Source organism: Tursiops truncatus, chromosome 10 (assembly GCF_011762595.2).
Source record: "Tursiops truncatus isolate mTurTru1 chromosome 10, mTurTru1.mat.Y, whole genome shotgun sequence".
In the NCBI taxonomy this organism is placed as follows: domain Eukaryota; kingdom Metazoa; phylum Chordata; class Mammalia; order Artiodactyla; family Delphinidae; genus Tursiops; species Tursiops truncatus.
In genome coordinates, this window is record NC_047043.1 from 36,945,089 (window position 1) to 36,961,113 (window position 16,025).

Sequence of the window (16,025 nt, forward strand, 5' to 3'; positions counted from 1 at the left end):
ACAGACCATACAGGGCTCAGGAAGAAAGACCTAGGGAGGAAATGAGGCTAATAGCTTAGAAGACTTGGTCAGGCAGTTTGGCTGGCAAGCGAGAGGAGCTAGAGAAGGCAGTGGTTCCAAAGAGGTGGGGAGACGGGGAGGGTCCACAGCAGGTCTGTGCGACTGTTGCAGGTGGGAGGTTAGGGCTCCTGCAGGGTGCGAACCTTCCTCCCTTCACCACCAGTTGCTGCTCCTGCCTCCTCCCCCAGTCCAGGCTCCTCTTCCTGCCCGACCTACTGCCCCAGCCATGGGCAGCTGTGGCCCCTCCTTTCCCCGTCCCCATTCCTGTCCCCATCACCAGCTCTGGAGTGTGTGGGGAGGTCTCCCACATGTACCTCACACTCCAGTGGGTGGGCGAGAAGGAGCACAGAAGAGAAACGCTGAGCCATGGTGACAGGAATGACATTTTGACTTGAAAATTGCCAGAGAAGAAATGGCACAGGCTGTGTGGGTATGGGCGGTGCCCAGGCACCTTCCTGGGTGACCTTTCCAAGCCAGGAGGTAGCTGGGGTGGATGCTGGGAAATCTCATGGGGACAGCCCCTGCCCTGAGCTCCTCTCTGGCTTCTCGCTGCCCCTCCACGTGGCAGGGCAGGCTTCCACGGCGGGGCCAGTCAGGCACGGCATGGGGAGTGGGCAGGGGCGCTGGATCGGGGCCCAGCTGGGATTAAGCCAATTCTGCACTTTCAGTTTGCAAAGCAAGCTCATGGATTCAGACTACAAGAGCTGAAAGGGTCTTAGAGATCATCTAAGCCAGGGGCTTTAATTTTACTGGCTTGAAATGCCAGTGAGAGCTATGGAAACTCTCCTCTGAGAAATACATTTATTCATTAGTTCATTCTGAAAAAAATATTACATGAACACCTTACTAAGTGCCAGGTGCTATTCTGGGCACTAGAGATATACCAGTGAACAAGGAAGACAAACCCTTGCCCTTATGGAGCTTACATTTTAGTGACAGACTATGAAAGAAATAAGGAGAAAGACAGACCATGTCAAATGTCAAATGGTGACAGATGGGATGGAAAAAGCAGTATGGAAAGGGACTAGGATATCTCAGAGTCAGGGGACCAGGGGGTATAAATTTTAGATAATGGTTCTCAGGGCAGGTGCTCATGTCAAAGAGATGACAGTTGAGTGAAACCTGAAGGAAGTAAGGAGGTGAGCCGTTAACATGGAAATTTGGGAGAGAGTCCTTCAGACAGGGGAACAGCAAGCACATGAAACTCAGGCACCCAGTTCCACTGACGATTTCAAGGGTTCACAGACCCCTAAAGCCCATCTCCAGATCCTTCCATGGATCTCAGATGAAGGAAGTCTAATAGTGGCCAACTCCCTGGGTTTACAGGCGAGGAAATAGAGGCCGAGAGGGGGACAGTCTTGCTCAAGGTCACGCAGAGAACAGGGGCCAGAGCCACATCTCCTGACACTCTTACCTGGTGCAGGAATCCTTTTTGTAGTGTTATCAAGAAATGGCTGTCTAGGAATAAAGACGCAGATGTAGAGAATGGACTTGAGGACACGGGGAGGGGGACGGGTAAGCTGGGAAGAAGTGAGAGAGTGGCATGGACATATATACACTACCAAATGTAAAATAGATAGCTAGTGGGAAGCAGCTGTGTAGCACAGGGAGATCAGCTCGGTGCTTTGTGACCACCTAGAGGGGTGGGATAGGGAGGGTGGGAGGGAGATGCAAGAGGGAGGAGATATGGGGATATATGTATATATATAGCTGATTCACTTTGTTATACAACAGAAACTAACACACCATTGTAAAGCAATTATACTCCAATAAAAATGTTAAAAAAATAAAATAAACTGAAGTTTATACAAAGATAAAAAAAAAAGGAATGGCTGTCTAGCTTCTACCTGGATGCTGCTAGTGACAGGCAGCTCATCACCTCACGAAGCCATTGTTTCTACTGTCTGGCAACTGCAGAGATTAACAAGCCAGCCCCTCTGGTGATCTGAATTCTGCCTCCCTTGGAGTCAGGACTGACAGACTTCCCTCTCTTCTTTGCCAGGTTCACCATCTGCCACAAGACTGAGGTCATGAAGAACACCCTAAACCCAGTCTGGCAAACTTTCTCCATTCCTGTGAGAGCCCTCTGCAACGGGGACTATGATCGGTGAGATGAGAAAATGTCCCCTGTCCCCAAGCACAGGTGCGGGGGGCACGGTCACGTTGATGAGGGCCATCCCATCCGTACAAGCGAGCAGAGCCTCCTGGAGCTGCGTGCTGGTGGCCCTGCACAGGGTGGAACTGGGGATCCCTCTGGCTCCCTGCCCTTCCCTCACCACACCCCGCCTTTTTTCCTCCCGGTCTGACTTTCCCATTGGTGGAAGCCCTCCCAGGTTGGGGGGATGGGAGGTACCAAGGATTTCAGAGAAGCCCTGGTGTGTGTTGGGCGCCCTGCCCGGAGCTCAGTAGCTGGTCTTTTCACTGTGCCCAGTGAGGGGCAGGTGGGGGCCAGATGGCGGCTCTAGATGCACGTAGAGGTGACTTGGTCCCCAGCAGCCCCAACTCCTGGCTGAGAGACTCTGGGGAGTCAGGATCCCAGGATATGTGCTGCCAGGTGAGTTGCCATAAATGGGGATGAGGGATGCAGTGCAAACAGCTCATGGAATTTTTTGACGCTACAAAGCCTACTCATAATACACCTCATCATTGTTTGAGTGTAGATTGTTGAGTATAGATACAGATACCTAGTTTCCAATCCTGACTCTGTGACGAAAAAGCACTCTCAACCTGGGCAAACTTTGACCTGTCTGAGCCTCAGTTTCCTTATCTGTAAACTGGGTACCTAAACATCCACCTACCTTGTAGGGCTGCTTTGAAGCTCACAACCTACATGTAAGGCTCTGGTATACATAAAATGCCGTTCAGCATTTCATCCACAAACGTTAATTGATGCCCTACCATGTGACAGGCACTGCACTAGATGCTGGGAAGTCAGGAGGAAACAAAACACACAGTCTTCACCCTTCACCCAACCTCTTGGAGTTTATATGCTAGTGGGGGAGGCAGACATTAATCCAATAATTGCACAAAGAAACATATAATTACAAATTGTGGCAAATGTAGGGGGGAGAGGGGACACGTAGGATGGGAGCTGTAACACGGTATTGGTCTGTGTTAAGTCACAAGAACCCAGCCTGGTTTCCTGGTGGTTGCTATAGCAGGTGGGTGAGCTGGCAGGGGCTTCTCGGGCAGGGCTGTCCAGGCAGCCCTGAGGAAGCTGGGCCTCTGCTGGCCACTCTGACAGGAGCCCTAGGGTGTCAGAACAGATACCTCAGGGCATCCTGGCTGGTGGCATTGGCATGGGCTCCCTGGCACTCTGTTCACAGTGGCTACTGACAGGGTATGTGCAGTGGGGTGAGGGGACAGGAATGAGCAGACGGATGGCCTCCAGGCACCCCTGTCTCTCTCCCTATTAGGCTGCTGATCCAGGAGATGAAGTGGCTTCTTTTCCTGCCTCAGCTGGGACAGAAAAGCCACAGTCTGTTCCATAGGTGGTCATTGAGCACCTACGATGTGCTCAGCACTGCGCCTCCAGCTGTGTGGCATTCAAGGGAATGTAGCCACATTTCTGTCTTCAGGGGGCTTACAGGGAGCTCAGATGTGCACACGTATATTTTAGACAGTTAAATAGTTGTGCAAAATGAGACTGGAAACAAAAATAGGCATTTCAGCCAAACAAACCCCCGTTCCATGTCTAGCCAGGTCCTGGGGCTTCTGGAGTGGTGGGGAATGGGAGGGGTTGAAGCAACAGGGTCTAAAGGAGGCTCAGGGCAGGGTGGAAGGTTGCGGGGGCAGCGTCAGTTCCTGGGGACAAGGGATGTAGGAAAAATGGTTGGGATAGAGAGGAAGGGAGCGGAAATTCAAGGTTGGGGTATGGGAGAACATGGCAGCTCCATTCTCATAGGGGTGGAAGGAATTGGGATTTCCGACCGCACTGCCTAGAGGTTTCGGGGTTTGTCCAGCTGACCCCCCACAACCCGCATCCCGGGGAAGGCCTCCTAGGGCCTCAGAATCCAGCCTTGTAAGGAGGTCAGCCCAGCTCAGAGGCCTGGGCTCTCCGATCAGCCATCGGAGGAGGTGCGGGTGTGGGGGGAAGGTGCAGGCTTTGCGGAAAGCCCAGGTGGGCTCCCATCCCCCTCCCAGGCTGAGCCCTGGACTGGTTTCCCTCCAGGATGGCTGGGCAGCTTGGGCCCTCCTCCAAAGCCAGGGACAGATTAACTGTGATGTGACTGACAGTGGTGCTAATGGAGGTGTCAGGTGTGTCACACTGGCCTGGTAAGCAAGCAGACCTGCCCCCTGCTGAGCCCTAGGGTCACCCACATACACAACAGCCACTCAGGAGGTGCAGGCATTTGGGAGGCCCCCGTAGGGCAGGACAGGGTGGGCCTTGTTCAGGAAAACAAGGCCGCTTTCCTCTACTTCCGAGGCACCTCTTGAAGTCTCACAGTACACATTGGGTTTAATCCAGCAGCCCTGTCTTCCAGGCCAGCCGGGCGCCAGACACCGTGTTGGGTGCTGTGGACACAGTGAGCTCTCAGACCCAAGTTTCCTTCTGAGGTTGCTCCCAGGCCAAGGTGGGAGACATGGGTCATAATAATAACAGCAAAGGCTCCTGTGGCACTTCTGAGGTAATTGATGTATGTGAACTAATTTAATCCTCCCAACAATTAGTACCTCTTCTGGAAAAGGTACAAATACTATCCACATCTCGTAGGTAAGGAAACTGAGGCCCAGAGAGGTTAAGTAACTCACCCAGGGTCTTACTGCCAGTAGCATCAGAATCTGGACCCAAGCAGGCTGGCTCTAGGATCTGTGTTCTTAAACTCCAGCGCTCTGCTGATGAATGGTCAAGGCGTGGGGTGAGTGGGGTGGGACACTTGGAGGACAGCTCTAGGAGAGTTTGCTCAGGGGCTTGAGCAGGTCTGCTTCGAGATAGGAGGTAGAAGGAAGACTCAAAAGGCCTTGACAGCTGCCTGGATATGGGAGTGAAAGAGACGTAGAGATTATTAGGGTTTGGAGTTTGGAGGATGAGAGACGATGGTACCACTAGTGGAAATGGGAAGTGTGACAGGGAGCCAGACTGTGTGGCTATGGGACAGGTACAGTGGTGTTCTTCCCAGGGGAGAGGAGAACAGAGGTCTGGGAGTCCCCAGGAGGGGGGCTGGCAGAGGTCAGGAGTAGGGGGATGTCAGAGAGATAAGAAGGGACCAGGGGGAGGGCAGCCATAGTCAGGGAGCTGAGAGAAGAGAGTTCAAACAGAAATATCAACTTACTATTGTGAAAAAGAGGGCCAGGGGGTGAGAACCAGGGATCTGCTGAGAAAGGGCCGTTTTCTTGGAATGATGGGGGTGGAAACGAGTTAATCTCATTAAGCTTTAGTGAGTCTTTAGGACATGGGCCAAATTGTGTCCTAATTGGTTTAAATACAGTATCTTATTTTGTGAGTTTAAATTTCACAATAACCCTAGAAGATGGGTACTAATGACATGCCCATTTCACAGATGGGGAAACGGAGGACCACAGATTATGTCATTTGCCAGGGCAAGGAGAAGGTGCATGTCCCTTCTCCAGAAGTCACTTCTGGGCTGGCCCTCTAATTTGGGGTTCCCCTGGTTTGGGGTCCCCCTGCCTTTGCTGTGTTTCCAGTCCACACAAGACCAAACCCAAGTGACCCAGCTGAGCAGAACCTGAGTCAGAGGAAGTGGACTCAGGGTCAGAATTAATCTAGCCCTCCAGTGGGGTGAAGTGAGGTGAAGGGTGATGAAAGCACTTCTCCTGCCTTCCCTGAAGTCCCCCTGCTCTGTCCTTGAATATTCTGCGACTTGAGGATTTGTCCCTGTTAAACCAAATTCCTCTGGGTCGGGCTGCTATCACTCACTCACACCTTCATGGTGAATAAGTAGGTTTTAAAAGGGTGTTAAGCGTACTGGGTCTTCACCTGGAGAAGGGAGAGGGTTCCCAGGAGCTGGGGGGCTGTCACATCACCCAAACTTCGGCCCCCTGGATTGAACCAGTTGCTTCTCCTTTGAACCCCACCACACGCTGAGCACCGGGAGGGACTGGGCCCAATACTATGGCTTCAGTTAGGAGTGTCTTATCCCTGGTTCACACATGCACAAGCTGAACTCAGACACAGGAGCCACAGTCAGTGCAGTACAGCTGGGGTTGCACAGCACCTCTGCCATCAAGCCTCACTGCCTGGGCCTGTGAGGCTCGATACTCTTCTTCCTCCCAGCAGCTTCTCAGAGTAATGGACTGACTCAGTTAGTTTAGGGTGAACCCCTCAAGGCCTGTCGGCCCTCGGGACTTGTAAGCATCAGGGAAACATACCTTTTCCTGTTTTCCCTGCCTGGGAGAGGGAGAGGCTCATTAGGAGCAGACCTACAGCTCGGTTCAGAGGAGGCTATGGACAGAGCTGCTTGGTGTGCTGGGGGGCAAGCCTGGAGTCTTTGCCAGCGTTCCCCATCCTTGCTGGCCTGCTGGGGCTCACACACCCCGCTCTGTCACTCCTGCCCCACGCATTCAGAGACCCACAGGACACTGGCTCCCTGCCAAGAGGCCTGGTGCTGCTACTGACCAGCTGTGTCTGGCTTTTGCTTCTGCCTTCCCCTGCCTCTGGGCACCTCCTTCTTCCCCAGTTCTGGAGATTTTGGTCTCCGAGCTAATCTGACTCCCTGCAGCCATCCCTGGAGCCTTGGCTGTGATTGCTACTGGGGTGAGTTGGCACAGGAATCTCATACTCAGTGGTCTCAACCTCAGCTGCAAGTTCAAATCCCCTGAGGAGCTTTTTTTTTTTTTTTTAATTTTTATTTAGGCTGTGTTGGGTCTTCATTTCTGCGCGAGGGCTTTCTCTAGTTGCGGTGAGCGGGGGCCTCTCTTCATCGCGGTGCGCGGGCCTCTCACTGTCGCAGCCTCTCTTGTTGCGGAGCACAGGCTCCAGACGCGCAGGCTCAGTAGTTGTGGCTCACGGGCCCAGTTACTCCGCGGCATGTGGGATCTTCCCAGATCAGGGCTCGAACCCGTGTCCCCTGCATTGGCAGGCAGATTCTCAACGACTGCGCCACCAGGGAAGCCCCCCTGAGGAGCTTTTAACAATTCCCCTGCACAGGCTGCACCCCCAGAACAATTGATTCTGAATCTCTGGGGTGAGGCATCAGCATCAGGATTGCTAAAGCTCCCTGGGGGATCCGATGTGTAACCAAGTTTGAAAACCAGTTAATTTCATCTGGAGAGGTTAGTGGCTCTGGAAGCACATTAGAATCAGCCAGGGGACTTTTAAAAACTACCTGTGCCTGAGCCCCATCCAGACCAATTAAATCACGCCTTCTGGCAGTGAGATTAAAAAAAAATTCTCCCCAGTGATTTTTTTGGGTATCCAAGGCCGTGGCTATGACTGGGGTCCTCCTATAGCCTCTGAGCACATTGGCTGTCACTGATCTAGTCACCTGAGGGACTGGTGTTGGTGGTCCGTTGTTGTGGTGTGCCCACGTGCCACAACTACTGAGCCCACGTGCCACAACTACTGAAGCCCACGTGCCTAGAGCCCGTGCTCCGCAACAAGAGAAGCCACTGCAATGAGAAGCCCACGAACCGCAACGAAGAGTAGCCCCTGCTCGCCACAACCAGAGAAAAGCACGCGCACAGCAATGAAGACCCAATGCAGCCAGAAACAATAAATAAATATAATAAAATAAATAAATTTATTGTAAAAAAACAAACAAACAAAACTATCCCAGGTGTGGCCCAAATGCTAAAGTGGAGAGGAGGCTTTTTTTTGTTTTAATTTCTTTTGGGCTGTGTTGTGTCTCCCTTGCGGTGCGCGGGCTTGTCATTGCGGTGGCTTCTCTTGTTGCAAAGCACGGGCTCTAGGCACGTGGGCTTCAATAGTTGTGGCTCGCGGGCTCTAGAGAGCAGGCTCAGCAGTTGTGGCGCACGGGCTTAGTTGCTCCGCAGCATGTGGGATCTTCCCGGACCAGGGATGGAATCCGTGTCCCCTGCACTGGCAGACGGATTTCCAGCCACTGCATCACCAGGGAAGCCCAGGAGGCATGTTTATAGAGATCCAACGCATGCCAGGCAGTTTTACCAATTTGTCTCCACAGCTATTCTGTAGGGCCGTTATTATCCCTACTTTAAAATGATTTTGTGGCTCAGAGAGGTTAAGCGACATCTCCAGGTCCCAGTGCAAAGGGCCCAGCATCCAAGTCCACACCCCAGACACTTTCTACTCTTTCCAGATCACCAGCCTACCTTCAGAGGCCTAGATTTTATTTTTCTTTCCATAATAATTCTCCTCAGAGAGACATAGTTTTTTGTTTTTCACAAAAATTTAAAGGATTTCTCTAAATGGTGGGCTTCTATGCCTGCCCCATTTTACATTTTGGTAACAAAAATCCAGTTGCTGCACAACGTACTGGGCATCCCTTCATTTCCTGAACAGTTTCTACCCTGATGCAGGAGAATCCGCATCCCACCCCCATGCCCCATGGAGGCTCATCTGAAGGGAGACAGCGCCTCCTTCTGGGGGTTCTGGAACTCCAAGGCCGGCTCCCTGCAGACTTGAGGAGATGGGCCGCGGCCATGGGCCAAATGATGAGATATTCATAGAACACGGGCCTGGGCAGCCGCCTCTGTGTGCCCCATTTAGAACTGAAGGCTGGAGACCCAGCTCCCCCATGCCTCTTCCACCTCTCCAGACCCTGACCCTGCAGAGGGACCCGGGCATCTGCCCCATCCCTGGGCATCCCTGGAGGACTGCTGGTACCAAGGGTTAACCTGCAACCTCCACCTCCCTCCTCTGCCTCTGGTCTGCTAGCCTGTTGCCATAGAAACAGGCTAAAAATAAAATGGGCTCCCAAAGCCCAGCCCCAAGCTCAGGAGTCAAAACAAACTAATTAAAGCAGACAGGCTAAAATGTGAAGATAATTACACCCTCACTCAGGAGCCAGTCTGGCATGGAAAAGCTCAGCAGGCCATCCTGAGTCAGGACCCCTGGGTCCATCCCTGACATGCGGGGTAGCTCCCCACCACTCAGACTCCTTGAACCCCAGGGTCCCACCAGGAGAGCCCACCCTGCTTAGGCCTTGGATCTACGGAGCACCACACTCACACTCTAACGGCCCCACCCCTGATAAACTGCAGTATGGCTTCATGCTGGGATCTGTGCCCCATCTGGGGTGGCCAAGAGAAGGTGGGGTGAACTGAAGTCTGAGGCTGCCTTTCTACATCTTCCCTGAAATTCAGGGAAGTCCCAGTGCAGCTTTGGAGCTGCCTCTGTCCCTAAGACCTTTAAAGGCTTCAAGATAGTTCCTTTGTCTCCTGGGCTGCTGCCTCTTCACCGAGGGCCCTCAGAGCCAGGTGGGTGTTCCTCCATCCCCTTTTGGCCCAGGAGCGTGAGAAGGCCACGCAGGTGGCCCCATTCTCAGGCTACGCAGGTGCTGGGTCAAGTCCATCCCACCATGGGCCCTTTGCCTTACAGGACCATCAAGGTGGAGGTATACGACTGGGATCGAGATGGCAGGTAAGCTGGCAGAAGGACAGAAGGTGAGCAAGGAGGGGGACAGCCCCTGGGAGGAAGGTGGATCTTGCCCTCTCATGGAGAGAGCTATGCCCAGGTCCCCACCCAGGCCCCTCACTTGTGGGGTGAGGGGCCTGGGTTTCCTGTGGAGGGACCACTGCCTCTGTGGCTCTTCCGTGCCCAGCTCCACTGAGGCACCAGAGGGCCTGTGTCCTGCAGGACATGGTGCAAGGGGTGTAAGAGGCCTCTTTTCCTCAAACAGCTGCCTAGCGGCCAGCCAGTGTCTAAAATCTCCCCACATTTGGAAGAATGTAGGATTTTCTGAAATGTGCATGTTCTAAGGTACAGGCAGATATTAGTGACCTCCTGAGCATTCATGACCACGTTCTCTGTGTGAGGCTAAGCATCGTGTGGTGACTGAAGTGCAGAAGATGAGCTTGGCTCTCAGAGACTCCCTGAAATCTAGCAGGAGGCCCTTGACTCCTCAGAGGAGTTGTTTGTGGGGAGCAGGGCTGACGGAGTGGGATATGGGAAAGGCGAGCATATGAATGGACCCCGGAGTGGTAAGGCAGAGCCTGAGTAGGGCTGAGCCTAACCTTGGGGAGGCCAGGGGCTTCCTCTTCTGTGTATCTAAGTGCCCCCAAGGAGCCAGTATCACTGGGAATTCATAGACGAGGACCAGAACAGGCCTCTCACAACTTTAGTAGAACCCTCACCGGCTCCTGCTTGTCTGTTGAACCAAATCCAACCAAATCCAAGTATGTCATGCTTCCTGACTTTTGTGAGCCCTCCATCCTGTGGTGCTACCAGGGGGGTCATAGAGGGGCTTTAAGCCCTCTGATCTCCACTGGTGCCTATCAAGTCTGTGACATGGATGGGGGATGCCGTAAAGGGCTGTGCAAGTACAGCTCTAAGTTAGGCTGGAGCTCCTTCCAAGGAGCTCACCTGCCCAACACCTTCCTGTAGAGAAACTCTAGTGCCAACACTACTCTGCCAGCTCACTCTGTCCCCTCCTCTCTTCGCTTTAACCACATCACAGGCAAGTCAGCTTCAGGCTTCCACCCACGATTCACCTCATCACCTTACCCTGGAGTTCCCCATACCTTTCCTTTACCAGGGAAGCTGGAGACAGCTACCAGATGCCATTGGGTCCCACCATCAAGGAGCTCATAGTCTGAATGCTGAGAGCTGTAAATATGTAGACAAAAGACAGTGTGGACTCAAGGTGGGGCAAGGCCCCAGGGGTACCTCCTGGGCATCACACTCCAGCAGGCATTCCTGGCCAGCATGTTAACCACTGCCCTCTATCAGGGAGAGTGGTGGCGAAAGGCAGCCAACCGCAGGGCAGATGGGAGTTCTGCTTTGTACAAGGTTTTGCTGCACTTACTGTCAACACATGCTTGTGGGGCAGAGATGCAGAAGGTGTAAACACTGCAGAAAACACCTCAAGCTGCCTGGACGGACCTAAAGCTAATTGTCTTTTCAAAAAATGTTATTGGAAAAATGTCAAGTACACAGAAAAGTAGAGAGAAGAGTTTAAAGAACACTTTAAGCCTATACCTGAATCTAACAAGAGTTACATGTTGCCATAGTCGCCTTATCTATGTTTTGATGTAGTTTAAGTTACAGTTCATGGCATTTTTACCTCTAAATATCTCATTGAGAATGTCTAAAAAATAAGGGCATTTTTCTAAATAACTACAAATGTCATTATTGCACCTGACACATTGAACAATAATTCTTGAATACCATCTAATATTCATTTCATGTTCAAATTTCCCCAGTTGTCCCCAAAATACATACTATTGCTCGTTCGTTCAAATAAGAATCCAAGTATTAGAAGTGGGTCCTATTCTCCAGGACCCTGCTCTTTGCTGGGTGTCTGTTGGGTTTCTTGCTCCATGGGTGACACTGGACTCTTCCCAGGGGCCCACCCTCTCTGCTGGTGTGTACCCCTGGAGCAGAGGCCCCGGGCAGAACTGAGAGCCAGGGGAAGGGACATGAGAGGCGGGGGGATGAGCAGAGGCAGCGCACAGCCTGGGCCTCGCCGTTCAGCAGCAACTTTCCCTTGCAGCCATGACTTCATTGGGGAGTTCACCACAAGTTACCGGGAGCTGGCCCGCGGGCAGAGCCAATTCAACATCTATGAGGTGAGGCAGACACCTGAAGGCTGGGGTTTGCTCTGACTATATGTAGCTCCCAGTTGCTGAGGACTAACAGTGAGCCATGGCTGGGTTTTTTTGTTTGTTTTTTTGCGGTACGCGGGCCTCTCACTGTTGTGGCCTCTCCCGTTGCGGAGCACAGGCTCCGGACGCGCAGGCTCAGCGGCCATGGCTCACGGGTCCAGCCGCTCCATGGCATGTGGAATCTTCCCGGACTGGGGCACGAACCCGTGTCCCCTGCATCGGCAGGTGGACTCTCAACCACTGCGTCACCAGGGAAGCCCGTGGCTGGGGTTTTTGCATGTTCTCCTGTGAGGTGGGTGTTATTGTCCCATTTCACAGTTAAGGAGACTGAATCGCAGAGAAGTGAGGGGACTTGACCAAAGCCCAGTAAGTGGCAGACTCGAGAGGCAAACAACCTAAGCTTATCTGACTCCAAATCATTGAGTTATAGTGCCCCCCCTGAGAGAGCTCTTCCAACAAGGAGGGGGAATAGAAGTGCAGGTGGGCAGAGGGTGGGGAACAGTGTCAGAAGGTTCTAGGCCCAAGACCTGAGGTCCTGAGTTCAAGTAGCCTTCTACCTTTAATCAGAGCAGTCTCAGGGCCTGCAGAATATCTTCTCTTTTCTGGAAGGAAAGAGAGGAACAGGAATCAGGATACCTCCATCTAGACCAGAGAACCTTGGACAAGACACCCGGTCTCTCTGGAGATAATATCATCTGCCCTCCAAGGACACTTTCTACTGCTGAGCCTTTGCCTGTGTGTGTGCTCCCTCTCAGGATACCCTCCCACCTTCCACATCTAGCTCAGGTCCTACTCCTCTGGTGGCCTATTTTCTCCCACTTATGAACTTCATGGACAGCATAGTTCATGCCAGACCTACTGAACTGCAGATACTTATAACCCTAATTTACAGCCCGGGGTTCATATCCTGACTCCACCATGTATTAGCCCTGCGACCCTGGCTGAGTTCTTGCCCCACTCTGTGCCATGCACACTGAGAATTAAATAAGTTACTAGAACAATGTCTGGCCACTAGTGAGCATTACGTCAGCGCTATCTCCTAGTTTCATCTGTTGAGCGCTTGGGTGCCAGGAGATTTACATTTCACAACCATCCTACAAACTGGGTCTATCCTTACATCACTCAGCTAGAGCTGGCTTTGACTCCCATCTCTGAACCCTAATCCCTGTATGCATCTACTCCCTCAACCTGTATCTCTGTTCCGAGTGGGCAGGTCTTGTGTTCCAACTAGACTGAAGCTCCCCAAGGGCAGACAAAGTGACAGCCCTTCCTGTTGCCCTGGTCACATTGGCCTGGGCCCTCCTGGGCACACAGTAGGTGCTTATTATACATTCACACTGAATTCAATTGAACAAGGCTATTTGTGAGAATGGAACGTGATGGATTTCTTTGAAAGAGCCATGATCCTCATAGTTAATTGCTTTGCTTTTTGTAAGGACAAAGGACGGAGCCGTCTCTGTCCCCTCACCCAGGCAGAGAGAAGCACGCTCCGTCTTTGGACTCTTTTTTTTTTTTTTTTTAGCGGTACGTGGGCCTCTCACCGCCGCGGAGGCCTCTCACCCTCCCGTTGCAGAGCACAGGCTCTGGACGCGCAGGCCCAGCGGCCATGGCTCACGGGCCCAGCCGCTCCGAGGCATGTGGGATCCTCCCGGACCGGGGCACGAACCCGTGTCCCCTGCATCGGCAGGCAGACTCTCAACCACTGTGCCACCAGGGAAGCCCTGGACTCTTTTAAGGACATTTTTAGGGAAGTGAAGGGAAGGGGTCAGGTCTCCTGGAGTTTGATTCTAAGGATGCTTGACAGGCTCAGATGAGGCCACGATCTCTCAGGCTTCAGTGACTTGTTTTCTCAGTCATTGGTCCCTGCCCCCTTGCAATCAATGAGAGAAACTGCAGCACTGGCAAAAAGAAGTGCTGTCTTTACACATCTGAAACGCCATCAGGTAGAAAAGGAATTAACTCTGGCAGCCCCGGGGCAGGCCTTGCACCATGGAGGGCATCCCTGGGAGGCCGGTTTGGGCTCAGGAAGGCCCTTCTAGAGTCAGAAGTGCCTGAAGAGAGAACAGGCTTCTGCCAGGAAAGATCCTCATCTCAGGCCCCAGCATCAGCCTGGGTGTCCAACGCATATGCCCAGCTGTCTTCTGGCCACTCCTTAGACTCAGCCTTCCCAAACTGAATGCACTGGCTAAAGTCCCTGCAGCCCTCCTCTCCCCCTGGCCAGCCAGCTCCTCCTCCTGTGTTGTCATCACAGCGGCCATGGCACCTGGGGAGGCATCCTTGACACCTCCTGCCCCTCATCCCACACCCAGTCCATGACTGAATCCTACTCCTCCTGCTACCTAAATATCCTGACATTTGTCCCCTTCATTCCCGTCTACCCCCACTGTCACCGTCTCCCCTGTGTAGGGACTTTGTGACAGCCCCATAATGGCCTTTCCACCTCCTTCCGTCCTCCAGTCAGTAACCAAATATTCCTCCAAAATTGTAATTGACCACATTGCTGCCCTGCTTAACCCCCGACTGTGCATGTCACCCACTGCCTCTGCCTGGTTCGCACAGGGGAGGGGGGAGACTCCACACCAGCTGAGATCCTAAAGGGACCTTTACCTACAAGGGGAGTCCAAGCTCCTTCACACGGGTGCCATGCCCCAGTGACCCGCAGTCTATGTGCAACTGGGGGGGCGGGGGAGGGCGTGTGTAAGCAGCCGTATACATCACAGCTCTAGGAGCCCCTGCGGTCTAGCGCTGTCCGCTCCCCTCTACCCATCCCCACTCTCAGCCCCATCATGCCATCTGAGGCTCTCTGAACCTCCATGCTGTCTCAGTCTCCGTGGCTTCATTTGTGCTTGTGCCTCCCTTGGGGTTCCCTTTGCTGTTCTTGCCTCAGGAAGCCCCCACCTGCACACCCACTCTACCCCAGGGTCTGAAGTGGATGCCTCTCCTTGGTGCTCCTGCTCTACCCCCCACCCCACTCCCATACCTATTACCTGTTTATCATACTTCCTGCCCCCTCAAAGACCACGATGTCCTCAGGAATGGGGGCAATGTCTTACCACTGTATCCAGAGCCAGCACAGCTGCTGGTCCTGGGAGCCCCTCAGTGCCCCTTGCACAGGAGGGCAGACCCCACACCTGCCCTGGAGACCCTGGGGATGTGAGGAGAGGGAGAGGAGGAGGCTTAGAACTCCAGCTCAGGAGTTGGGAGGTTGCTAGGCTGGCCCCTAGGGGGTGCAGCCGCTTAGGGCTGGAGAGGCTGGTGGGGTGGGGTGGGGGTGGGATGGGGGAGGGGCGGTGTGCCAGGTTATGCATGAAACCTCAGAACAAACAGGATGCTTTCTCAGTGCCCACTTCACAGAAGATCTGAGAACAAAACAGTGCTTTAATATTAAAACAGTTATAATTAGAGAGTGGAAATGTGGCATACAGGCAGATTTAAAGATAACAGAGCAGACTTCAAAGAAATGTGCTTGTGGCCAGATTTTTCGGCGATGCCCAGGCCCCCAGGAGTCCGTGTTCATTCTCCTCCACTGGGAGGGCTACTTTGGGGTAAAAGTTCGAGATCCGGTAAATTCTAAAAGTTCCACACCCTCATAGAACAGATTGGGAAACTGAGGCGCAGTGTAGTCTTGGGGCTGCAGTGTGCCCTCATTTCGACAGGCTGCCTAGCAAGCTGTCGTCCCGTGAATGTCAGTGAGCACCATGTCATCTGGGTGACTTTCATGCCTGTGGTGGCTCCAAGGTTGTTCTGGGCTTCTCTCCCCAGGCTCTCAGTTTCCACCTGCACAGCCTGCTAGCCTCCCACCTGCACTTCCCACCTGTGCCCGAAATCCAGTTCGTTCTTCCTTCTGTGTCTACCTAGTCACCCACGACTCCTCCCTCTCTCCTGCCTTCAGGGCCACGCCCAGCCCTGACTGCTTGGAAACGCTCCTTCTTACCTGGTCACCGTTTTTTTCTGCAGGTGGTAAACCCGAAAAAGAAAATGAAGAAAAAGAAATATGTGAATTCTGGCACAGTGAGTAGCCACCCCCTTTCTGCCATGGGTGTAGACATCCCGAGCTAGGTCTGGTGGCAGGAGTCATGTGTGTCTGTGTGTGCTCCTACGGGGTGTGGGAACGAGACCTGGAGGGTTAGGGGTGGGGAGGGATGGGGCCGATGGAGCAACACGAGGTAGATGTGTAAGAGACACATCAGGCCCTGTGATACAGAATGAGAAATCCCAGAGAGAAACTACCATGGGGACTTCCTGTGGAAGGAAGAGGAAAA

General features: G+C 53.0%; 1 protein-coding gene across 16 annotated transcripts in view; it reads left to right on the top strand.

Moving 5' to 3' along the window:
- Nucleotides 1-16,025, top strand: part of CPNE5 (copine 5) — a 125,555-nt gene that overhangs the window by 73,424 nt on the left and 36,106 nt on the right. For 14 of the 16 annotated variants that reach the window (XR_012334477.1, XR_012334481.1, XR_012334480.1 and 11 more), the window contains 4 exons: nucleotides 2,063-2,167; nucleotides 9,539-9,580; nucleotides 11,652-11,727; nucleotides 15,721-15,774. Coding sequence is in view for 9 of the 16 variants with exons in the window: in XM_019949809.3 (XP_019805368.1) it covers nucleotides 2,063-2,167; nucleotides 9,539-9,580; nucleotides 11,652-11,727; nucleotides 15,721-15,774 (277 nt within the window). In the remaining 7 variants the exon portion in view is untranslated. Of the gene's footprint in view, nucleotides 1-2,062; nucleotides 2,168-9,538; nucleotides 9,581-11,651; nucleotides 11,728-15,720; nucleotides 15,775-16,025 lie in introns of those variants that run through there. The other 2 variants (XM_073810802.1, XM_073810799.1) reach the window with 1 other exon arrangement.